Consider the following 12,564-nt stretch of genomic DNA (forward strand, 5'->3'; position numbering starts at 1 on the left):
TGCAGCCTATAGAGTTAATCAAAACTATTACAAAGGTGATTAAGAACCAACACGTTTTCACATCGATCGTTATTCAGTTATAAGTTAACTGTTTGGTGACAGTTCTTAGAATATTAATTCTCCTCACACGATTTTATAGATTTGTTTTGATAAGAGCTGTGAGAATTTGGTGTTAGATCAACATTATTCATTAACTTGATGATTTTCTTTATTTTCATCACCCGGCCTACTTAACATTGTATTGATCTTGTAAGGAGAGGTTAGATGTTGATCTTTCGTGGAAATTGATAAACAGTTAATCTCAAAGTGTTGTTTTTTGGCTCGCAGGTTATTGCAGTTATTCTCGCTGTTCTTCTTGACCACGGAAATGGCCGAGCTATCACATCAACCAGCAACGACAACATTGAAAGAATGCTTGGTTTAGCTGAGAAAGAATTAAACACTCTCTTGAATGAGACAAATGAGAATCCAACTGAACGAGAAGAGAATCCAGCTGATGTCCTTAGATTATCAGAACCAGATTCATCAAGCCATGAAGCAGTACAGTCTCAGTTCAATGATGAGTCTATCATCAAAGGTTCAAAGGAAGCCAATCCTGTTTGGAGACGCAAGAGGTCTCTTGATGACGAGCCTGAATGTTACACTGGCGTCTACAAGACGATAACCCTGGCACATGCTGGACTCATAGCATACCCTGAGTGTAGCCCTGTTGCATTTACCGCTTGTACTGGTTCGATAGCACAATACGGCAAGAGGAGATGTGTGCCATCAAATTACAAGCATTATACTATGGACAATGCCAAAATTCCGACAAAATGTTCATGTGCTGTGTGAACTGTGTGGCGTCGTTGACGATGATTCTCATACGCGGTGATGATGGCACCAATCAGTAGGGTGTATTTGCTCGAAGTTGCTCGTGAGCTGCGTGAAATAATACGTCACGATTGTAACATAACACTGCGTCAGGGAACACACGGATATTTAAATTATTGACCCGCAAACATTATTTAAAACTGTAACAGTTTTAAGAGTATTTAAGGATATCTATTAGAGAGTTATTAGATACAGTAGAAACTGGGCTTCTCTGGTATTGTTTTAACAAAAGTAAACACTGTTAATATTGTGCTAGGGTGAATACGGCTTCTCACCAAGATGTTTTCGCTAAAACGCTCTGGTGTAATTGATTCTCATCAATTGCTTACTTCAGTTAACTTAATAATAGAATTTAATCATCTCAAAGCATAGCCGCCTCAAGACAGTTTCTAAAAAGAAAACTTTAATCGAACAGGTTTGGCATTGAAAATTGCGAGATGCCATGAATCTTAGGTTTAAAAGTGTTTCTCTTTTGATTTTACATTAGAATGATTGTAAAGTTACATATTTTTTGTGTAAAATAGATTGCAATGCAGAAGTAGTGAACCAAGAAAGTCAGTCTTCTGTGCTTAAGTTTTAGTTCATCTAGAGTGCAATTGTTGCCTGAGATACATTTTGTAAAAATGGACTTATCTGTTTAATAAATTGTGTTAGTAAATCTGAAAGAGAAAATTCGATATCTGATTGCCTAATTCATAAACAATGATTTCTGTCTTATTTGGCCAACTTTTGATTAGAAAATGATTGGGCATCCAGACATAAATCGGCCCGATTTTTTCAGCAACACAAAAATGTTACAAATTGGGCATCCACCCAACTCTAATAAAGTAAAAAGTCGGACAGACAAATTGTCGCGTGTAAATTAGTCTTACGGCTAAATAATAAAAAAAAATGCATAAGCAATCACCTCCGATCCATTTAGGGCGAAAATATGTTCGGATATAGGTCCTTGGACAATATCTGTTCTGAAAAGCGAACAGATTTCCGAGAGCGAAGGTCGAGTGAAAATGTAAAATTCGCTATCAGAAAACTGTTTGGTTCTCAGAACAGATAATGTCCAAGGACAAATATTCAAGCATAATTTTAAAGCTAAATGGAGGCTACTGTCTTTATTATCCTTCAAATATTTTTCGCAACAATCAGGATCTTTAGAAAATTGGGGAATAAAAGTGTCTCAGATATTCCCCAGTTTTAGCTGGGGCATAGTCCGTTACGTGACGCCTCTGGACCAATCACGAGCGATAAAAAATAATTGAAATTTGAAAATTCTTTCAATTTGCACTGGCTCGTACACAGTCTGCAGCATAAATCCTTCGTTGCGCTCCACTGATTCATGCCACTATTAATGCCAACATACTAAGAGAAGGGAAGTGCAGGGACTGGTGGGGATTTTTATGACAAATCCTTCTGAATTCTGTTGATGCAAAAATGTGACTTTGCCATGACATCTTAGTGGTAATCACGAAGTATCTGAACCTTACAAACAAAATCATAACCTTCTACACTGTATGAACTTTTTATTCCACCTTGCAACCAGAGCGACTGATAGAGATCTTTTTCTATTGGTTGAAAACTGTAAGTGAGACCTCATAATGAAAAAACGTAAATATAAACGGGGACCACCTATCGGGTCGATGAATATAAAACATAATGCATTTCCAGAGTTTTGATTGATTTAAAGGCTGCTGAATTTCAGTCAGTGTGGTCAGTTATCTCCTTCCAGTATTTTCTTTCATAAAAATTGGGACGATTTTACAATATTTGTTGGGTTTTTTTTTCATAAAACAGTTATTGCACTCGTGCTTGTTTATGTATCATGATTTAAGTCAACTCATTAATATCTAAATGCCTGAACTCGTACAATAATCGTTGTAAATATCAAATCGGTCAATCAGTAAAATGCCAGCTTATGAATGTTTTGCCAGGCTTGTTCATTCTAAAATTTAGCAAAGAAATCTAGCTGCCAAGGTAAGCTACGATAGGAACACGGAAACATGTACATTGCTAGGTGAAAAGTCAAAAGCAAACTAGCATCAATTCGTAATCTTATTGTTTTAAAAACGTTCTTTACATTTGTGCGAAATTAACATTATATCTAGAGTGGTGCTTAGCAGTTTAGATTAACTGAGCCATTTTGAGCTCCAGTCAGTTCTGCATCTCATTATAGACGATCAGATGAGCAGTTCGAAAGAAATTTAAGACAAAATTCAATCGTTTCAGTGTAGCAATTTAAAAGCAGGATATAAATCAGCGAAAATGACGTCATCACCTGGTCACTTAATACAATCGAGTAAGGGACGCCTAATCACACGAAAATAGTTTAAGTCTTTTAAGACCTGTAGCTCATGATTTCTTGCTAAAATATAAAAACTCAGTCTATAATTATAAGAAAAAGGAAATTTCAAAACAGTTTCTTTCATCTTGCTGTCATTACTAAGTTACAAGGTGGGATCGTATATCCCATCAGAATATTTGACCTAAGTATCGTATTTTGAGATCATGCTAAGACTTAAAGGAAGTCTACTTTTACTTTTAGATGGTTTACAGTTTCGAATACGGGGAGAGACAAAGTAATATTTGTAATGTAACTTTGCTAAAATTTATCCAGTTTTTCTCTCCTCTAAGTTCCCAGTGGTTTGATGACACTTTCAATCTATAATTTCTGTATGTTATACAATTTAATAAACCTCCTCTGGTTTATAGACGACTTTAAAACTGTAAGGAATAAAACGTTTATATAATTCATAAAGGCAGAGGAGTTTGTAATGTTGTAGTACTATTGTCAACAACTACGTCATGTAATACCCATCTAAAAATATCACAATAACAACTTTACTATATAAAACTTTCTTCGCTCTACGGATTGGTATTAAGGTCCCTCTTGCCTGTTGGTAAACTAAGAAAATCTCCCGATCAATAGAATTTAAAGTAATAAAAAACAATATAAATAAAAATTTCAGTCTGGATTCCCAGAATTCTGTGGGCGCTATGTAACAGCAAAACTACAGAAGCAAAACTTATCGCACAGATAGTTCAGTTTATTTTAAAATGGATAAATCCCTAAAACTCACACTATTTTGGACTTCCGTTGTGTGCGATTCAGCTAAAAATATCTCCAGTGTAACTTGAGCAATGGGATACCTCGTGCGTATTTTCCAAAATGGAGCTATTTGATTGGCCCTTATCTTAAGATTCCTGTTCTCAGTTTACTACTAGAATTAAAGGAAGTAGTTGCTAAAAGCACTTCACAGCTATAACCTCAGAAACGTTACCACAATGTAAAGAATCGAATACGTTATCACAGAAACTGTAAAGTAACACACACGAGGATGCAACGGACTCCAAAATAAATTTGTAATTTTGGACAATCCCCGGTGCTTTCCCTGTCTAATTATTGGCTACAGTGCCAAATCAGGAGCGCTGAAAATTGTATTTAAGGGGGGAGATATTCTAACAGACAACATATATATACAAGTGAGCCTTGGAAAAAAGCCACAATCTCATAAGAAAATAAGTCATGGAGATTTTTATGGTAAGAATACTTTCTAGTTAATTGTTTGCAACTCTACAGAAAGGTTTATCCAAAAGTCCATTTAATTTTGAAAACTTAAGGGACCACGTAACTGATTGAAACTGAATATGTTGGAAGTATGTTCCAACTTTGTTTACATGGAGAAATTATTTTTAATCACAACTATTACAAAGGTACTTAAAAACCAACACTTCTTCACAAAGATCGTTCCTTAGTTACAAGTTAACTGTTTGGTCTCAGGTATTAGAGTATTAATTCTCCTCACACGTTACTACAGATTTCTTCTATCAAGAGTTCTGAGAATTTGGCGTTAGATCAACACGATTTCATTTACTTGATAATTTTCTATGTTCTCGTCACCTGCCTACTTAACAGTGTGTTGATCTTGTATGGAGAGGTTAGATGTTGATCTTTCTTGGTAATGAATTAACTGTTAATGTCACGGTGCTATGTTTCGGCTCCCAGGTTATTGCAGTTATTCTTACTGTTTTTCTTCACCGCGGAAATGGCCGAGTTATCACATCAACCAGCAACGACAACATTGAAAGAATGCTTGATTTAGCTGAGGAAGAATTAAACACAGTCTTGCATGAGGCAAATGAGAATCCAACTGAACAAGAAGAGAATCCAGCTGATGTCCTTAGATTATCAGAACCAGATTCATCAAGCCTTGAAGCATGCAGTACAGTCTCAGTTCAGTGATGATGTCAGCGGGGAATCTGCCAAAAAAGTTTCTGATAACGTGATTTTACCGATGAAAGCCAATCCTGTTTGGAAACGCATGAGGTCTCTTGATGACGAGCCTGAATGTTACACTGGCTACTACATAACTTACCCTGGACTCAACATAACATCCCCTAAGTGTAGCCCTGTTGCGCTATATACTGCTTGTTCTGGTTCGATGGCAAACCACGGCAACAAGAGGAAATGTGAGCCATCACATTACGAGTATTATCCTCACTACAATGTTACAATTCCGACAAAATGCTCATGCGCTCGGTGAACTGATAAATCATGATTGTATTGAGCACTGCAAAGATTATTTAAAACTGTAACAGTTTAAGTGTATTTAAGGATATTTGTAAGAAAATTATTAGACATAATAGAAGCTAAGCTTCTCTGCCATTGTCTTAAACGAAACATGAGCGAGGAAAATAAACACTGCTTGTAGGAAATGTTCATCATACCATTTTATTATTCTGTATAAGTATAATGCTTAGTGCGACAGGGTGTCCTAAATCTACCTTGTTGTAATCTGCCTTGTTGCAATTGCTAGCTTAGACACTACAATATTGCTAAGACTTTATTCATTCTCGCCAAAAAGAAAACTAAAGTTCTAAAAAAAGAACTAAATCGGCAGATTTGGAGAAATAAACATTTGCCTGAATAGCAGGCGTAAAATGCGGGAAACAGGGCGGGAAAAATGCGAAAGACCGTGTCTTGCCACATATTCAAGCACCGACAACAGAGTTAAAACACGACGCGCCGCGGTATATTTTTGACGGACATGGAAGTGTTCAGAAATGTGGCGAAAGACTTTCGTCCCTGTTTGATATACTTCTCAATCAAAATTTAAAAGGGTAAAACACGGAAAAATGAAATAGTAAAGGTCTTATGCCAACAGACCCTATGCATAAGTGGCAGCAATACTTGTACATCCTAAGCCTCACATTCATGTGAAAAATCTTTTGTCTGGAAACATCAGTATGAGGCTAACCCCGCTCTACGGACACCCGCTTAATACGGACACCCCGATATTACGGACAGTTTCGTTTTCCCCGACGAAAAGCTCATATATTTTTTCTAAAATTAACCCGCTTATTACGGACACCCGTTAATACGGACAACGGACACTTTTCTGTGTCCCCAGCGACAAACTCTTATACATCGTCAACCCCGCTTTACGGACACTGTTTGTATCTGTGCATTGTCTATTGTCATTGTCATGATTATGTGCTAATTAGAGATTTTGTACCCTGGTCAAATTATGACAGATTTCGGCGGGTTAATACAATTTTATTACTAAATGAAACAGTGGCAAAATAGCATGACGCATTTGACCAGTTCTTTCTTCCGGTGCATTACCCAGACTGCAGTCCTTATATGAAGTTCTCTACCTGATACGCTTACACAAAAGTTTGACTTTCTTGGTATTTCGCTACAGTCCTTGCTTGTAGCCTTCTTCCTCTTTGATGTCTTATGCTTGCCAATATCAGCATCGGCCTCCGTGCGTATTGCTGGGTTGTTGTCAACGTCTATTAATTGATCAAGTAAATCCACGTGCTTCCTAGGACCATCAAAAATATAAACACACGGTATTTCCATACCAAGGCCTCCACCCCGATTAACTGCGTTTCCACATACTTCAACTGATCCTCGATTAGTAGGCTTTGAAATAAAATGGGTGACTATACCAGTGCGGTTTTTGGTGTTTGCGAGGTGATATGGAATGTGGCCGATAACTCGACTTTCCTTTGGCACGGCGACTGCGTTTTTGTCCTCACCATTTCCCGACTCTGGTTGCAAAGGCAAAATTTCACCGAGAGTGATACAGTTAATGACTTGTAATTTACACTACAATTAAAACGTTTTGTTGCCGTACAAGTGTCGGCCTTAGTGTTTGTATCGATAAAACGTGTCCGTGACTTTTTTCCAAGGACCCCGGTTAATACGGACACCCCGTTAATACGGACATTTTGGCATGTCCCCTTGGTGTCAGTATTAACGGGGTTCCTTGTTATTCAAATTGAGGCGCCATTTATGCAAAGGGTCTATTGAAGGGCGCTTGTCAGCCATACCTTTGTTTTTGTTTACATGCGAGAGTTTGGCTGTTATATTTTATTCGGAGCAAGTCGAAATGAAAGAAATCACTGTGAAACTACAATTAAACATACTTTCAGGTACACAACCTACCAGACACGACAATATTATCGATCTCGTGTTGACAAACAACGACAATATCATAAATTATTATACATTGAACTATCTCTTTTCTGATTGGTCGAAAGCGTACAGTGAACTTTCGAAATCAGCGCCTGTGACGTCTTCTCTGTAGATTATACAATAATCATGTCAAGGACACTCAAGGTCACGGGTAAACAAGTTAAGTTCGCGCGATTTGTGTTGCTTGCGCTCAGTGAAGAAGCAAAAACATTTTTTCGTTCAATGTATATCAAAACAATTGTGAGATTCGGTTTTTGTGATATCCAGAATAATCAAGGTCTCAGTAAGGGTTATCAGCCTCAGCCTTCGGCTGATAACCCCTACCTCGACCTTGATTATTCTGGATATCACAAAAATTTCATCCAATAATTGTTTATAATGTCAGGGTCATCCCGGAAATAAGCGATCATGATATGGTACTCTTTGAAGTGAACAAGAAAAAGCCACCCAAACGTACATAAGGAAGAGAGCAGATAACACACGCATAAAGAAAGAACTGCAAGAATTTGCAGATAACTTCGAAGCAATGAAGAGCAACTCCGTGGATACAAAGTGGAACTTGTTTCAACAACGGCTGGCTAGCATATTGGATTCCTGCATACCGCACAAGTCCACTACTTCACGCCATAATCTACCGTGATTCAGTCGCAGTTTGCGTGACAGACCAGGATAAAGCAAAGGTTATTCAACAGGGCAAAGAAATCTGGAAGCCAGTCTGACTGAAATAAGTTCAAATTAGAAAGGAAACAATTACACAAGAACTTGAATAGGTCCAGAGACCATAATGTTTCTGATTTTCTCGATGAATCCATGAAACAAAACCCAAAGGCTTTGTGGTCACACATCAAAAAACTAGGAAAAGAGGGCACAAGACCAGGACCTTAAAGTTGGTAACTTGATTAGGAGGTCATGGCTCACCACCTAACTGGTTCGAATCGTGCTTAGCACAGCGTACCCAATCAGTAGTAATCAAGGGGCATCATCTGCTTCTGTAGTCACGCCATCCGGCGTTCCCCAGGGAACGGTCTTGGGACCGCTACTGCGTCGCGTAGAATTCCCGGTCACATCCGGGACTTAAAACCCCTTAATCGAACACTAACCGAATGGCAGCTTGTAAAATATGACAGAAAATAAAGGATATGGAACGCATTTGATGTATGTGGGTAACGTTTGACATGAAAGGCAATGGAGAACACTTTCTGTCTAACGAAGGGTAGCACCGAAAAATAAACGTTGGAAACTTAAATGAAAGGGTCAGTACCTCAGATTGTCCACAAGTTTGTGGCTTGCTGTGTTTTCTTCGTTGAAAAAAACGGCCATATTCTCTCTGGTTCGTATGGAATACACAGTTCGAAGCTTTCCATGTTGGCATCCTCGTAACAAACAGTAGATCTCGCTTTGGGGAGCACTCGAATTTGTTAAGCTTTTTATCTATCTTCAAAGTCATCATAATACTTCAGAGCAGGTAGTGATGTAGAATGTGGTTTCTTATCACTCTTGGAGTTGTATCTGTACCGCGTGAGGCTTTCCTCGCGAAGAAACCATCGTTGAAACTGTGGCTTAACAGCCACATTTCTTTGATTGAAACCGCCATATTTGTTTTCCTTTTTCCCTCGTTCCCAGTAATACACGTTTTACTTCCGACAAGCCGATGTATCGACGAAAAAACCGAAGCTTTGTTTGATTAATGTGACCCGAGACCCGAGAAAGGTCACAAGAATGCCGATGAAAACTCGCGCGAAGCGCGCGGGAAACTTGAATGAATCAGGAATGAGCGCGCAGATTCTACAAGTTACTACTAGTACAAGTTTTAAACTTGTAGTAGCTACGCGCTCATTCGTGATTCATTCGAGTTTCCCGCAATACTACAATAATGTCGAATTTTCAGTTTGCTGAAACTCTACCAGAATGGGCTCTTCTCAGTGGAAAAGACATCACTGTGATCCCACCGAGCCTAAAAACCCTGGAAAGCAAATTTGTCGTCCAAATAACTGGGGAAGGGCTTTGGCAGTGGAAAAAAATTTCGTCTAAACTGTGCGCCTTTGAAGCTCTTAATAGCACTTTGCGAGCCTTGGGTTATTCTATATCACCAGCAGCGAAAACCAGAATCGCACAGTGCCTTTATCAAGCTATACAGTCGTTTGCAAAAAAAGTAAGTTCCCGCCTTCTTGGAAAAGCAGCCAGAGATCGGCTTAAAAGCAACAAAGTCTATGAACTTTGCGTGGAAGAAACTGAAATGGCTTCTATGCCAAAGGATGTGATTGACAATCTGACACAAAAAAGGGCAGAAATGGAGAAGGAAATAGATGAATTGAAGAAACAATTAGAGGAACAGAGTAACAAAGTTTATTCAGTCTTAGTTGAGCCAGTCGAACTGAAGAGAAAGTTGTCAGTAATAGATGGCTTGGGGAACAAAGGAAAAAAAAATCCAAGAGGTGGAGGAAAGACAGACCAGAAGAAAGCTAAATGAAATAAGGTACCAATCAACTCCGGGATACAGGGTGGCGTGCTTCATTTAATGATGTACTTGCCAGTGGCAATCTGCAGGGGAGGATACAGGACTTTTCTTAGGTGGGGGTGCACCACTAGTTATATTAGAAAGCTGCAGGTCATCTCAGGGGGAGGGGGTGTACATGCCCTGCACCCCTCCCCAAGATCTGTCCCTGACCTGCTATTAAATCACCACAGTCCCCCTTACCTACCCTCTCCCCCCTTGCCTCTAATAAAAACTACAAAAATAAATAATATGGAACATGAAATGCAAGGAGTAGGAGCCGAGGGAGAATGTTGGTGGTCTTGATGTGAGAAGTTTTCAAACAATAAATGTATACCTTTCAAAAACATCCCAGGTGGTTACACAAATCAAGATTTCAAATGCCTAACTTCAGGGACTGGTCTTTATTTATGTAGAAAGGGGGGGAGAAGGTGTGTGTGTGTGTGGGGGGGAGGGTATCAAGGCTATTTTCGATTAGCAAGGAGGGGCTATTTTTATTTAGGTATAAGAAGGGGGGTCATTGTCTAGGTTTTCCAAGAGGTCTTCTCAGTGCTTTGTCAGTTCAGTCTACTTGCTGAACTTAGTGATAACACAACAGAAAAAATACTGCCATCCAACTTGAAAAATTATTTTATATTGGAACATGTTTATCTTTTAAAGTGAATATTAATATGGAAAAAGTCACATACAAAAAAAATCTTAATGGTCAGTTCAACTTTTACAATGGTTTCTTTTTACTAGAGTTTGGTAGAAAGCCATGATCACATCTGATTACAGCTTTGAAATGCCTTAGGGTATAAAAGAGTATTTAAGAATAGGAGGGAGGCTTAGCAAAAGTATCATCTTTCAAATAAAAATTGTCCTGCCCCCATCCTCCTCTACATAAACAAAAACCAGTCCCTAATAATGCAAAATGCAGTAACAATTATTTTGTTCTTAAATGTCTTATAAACTCAAGCTAGTGTGATGCTGCAACTGTTTTGTACCTCCAGTCAGAGTGCATCATTTGAAAACAAAATTAAAGATGCATGAAGAAATAGAATTTGTATATTAAAAGCTATTTAAATTACCCAGGGTATTGGTAAAGACATCTCTCTCTTAACCTATCTTGTTAGAACTAAAGGAGAAGCAGTCCTCTGGTTTGCAGAAACATATGGCTTAATTCCAGAGTCACTAAACTTGCATGATCAAGAGACTGGTGAAACAGTAACAATTGATTTCAAGAAAAAGGGTAAGAGCCTAACTTTCTCTATAAGTTTTAAAATGATCAAGTTATTGGTTGCTTATTCAAAGCAAATTATTGTCTCACTCAATGTCTCTACAGATAGTGGTAATGAGCAATATGGCACTGCAGATATCCCTGTAGGAACCAGTTTGCCAGATGAACAGTTTCCAATCAAACAGAGAAAGTATGATATACTTCCTGATGATGACAAAAATAAAGTCAAAAGCCTGGTTTACATACTGAACAGGTGATCAAAATTTAAATATTGTTTGTATTTCTGAGTAATGAGTTGCATTGTTAAGTCAACTATTTTGTTTTATTATTATTATTATTATTATTATTATATTTGATTATGATTGAAAGCAATGATTTCCTCTCATTCAATTGGCAGATTTTGCATTTCTTTGGAGGGATATCATGAACTTACCCAAACAGAGGGTGGAAGGGATCTTCCCAGATCATACCTGACTCAAGGCTGTCAGGCTTCTCTAGACAGTGTATGGAATGTTACCTGGACGTCTAGGACATCACCAGGAGCTGAGCTTTCTTTCAAATACCTACTGAAGCTTCAGTTACAGAGACATGTAAATTACTTAATCAAACATCATTTTCAATTTAAACTTCCAGTTCAATGAATTAGGTGTCATGGTGTCTATCGTCACACATGACAGGATCCTTGTAAATCTATGATAAATATAGGATATTTGGTTACTCAAACAAATTGAGGTGTAAATTGGAAAGTAAGTCCCAACTCAGTTGATTCCTAATTAACAGGACACGACCTTTTACAGAAGGGAATCCCCTTAAATGAAGCTATGCCCTGGCCAGGTGTAGTCCCCTGGTAGACTCATCAGGTACTTCTAATATGGATTAGCAGTTAAGGTAATTGTCCTAATGTGCTGGTGGTCAATCCTTGTGGAAGGTTTCTGAAAATACACATGCTTTATTGACTACCTATGCTTTACAGCATGTGATTAATTTCACATACTTAGGCACATTGATGAAAATGTCAAAATGGTTAATGAATTATTTTTTTATAACTATACAGATTGAAGCAAATAACATTGAAAACCCAGAGGATAAATTATTCAAGGTAGTTCAAATTATATTATATTTCTGCACAATATGACTTACTATTATAAAACATGATCACTATTAAATATATCTCATCACTTTAAAAAAACTTTATTTTAACTACAAGGTTAAACTCAGTGGGGATGGAGCTGCTCTAACTCACATCAGTGGCCTTGTTGTTTGTTCCTTTTCATTATTGGATGATGGACAAGCAGTCATGTCCAGCTCAGGTAATCATCATAAAACTATAACTTAATTCACACATTTAATGGCATTTAAATATCAAGCACTGCATGCTTAATATTGAATCACATTTCCTGCTTTCTACAGGAAACCATACAATATCAGTGGTGAAGTGCAAGGAAGACTATGATACCCTGAAGACAAGTCTCAAAAATGTCATTCAAGAAGTGAATTCCCTTT

At 37.9% G+C, this 12,564-nt stretch overlaps 1 protein-coding gene and 1 pseudogene across 1 annotated transcript; both read left to right on the forward strand.

Annotated features, from left to right (window-relative positions):
• Positions 1-333: 333 nt before the first annotated feature.
• LOC149111601 (uncharacterized) lies at positions 334-865 on the forward strand. The gene has a single exon (XM_089289467.1). It carries the CDS (start codon positions 412-414, stop codon positions 832-834), a length of 423 nt encoding a protein of 140 aa, XP_089145593.1. The 5' UTR covers positions 334-411; the 3' UTR covers positions 835-865.
• Positions 866-4,807: 3,942 nt separating this feature from the next.
• On the forward strand, positions 4,808-5,408 carry LOC149111602 (uncharacterized; annotated as a pseudogene).
• Positions 5,409-12,564: the final 7,156 nt, after the last annotated feature.

Source organism: Orbicella faveolata, unplaced genomic scaffold (assembly GCF_042242905.1).
Source record: "Orbicella faveolata isolate gen_17 unplaced genomic scaffold, um_ofav_v1 contig_2, whole genome shotgun sequence".
Lineage (NCBI taxonomy): Eukaryota > Metazoa > Cnidaria > Anthozoa > Scleractinia > Merulinidae > Orbicella > Orbicella faveolata.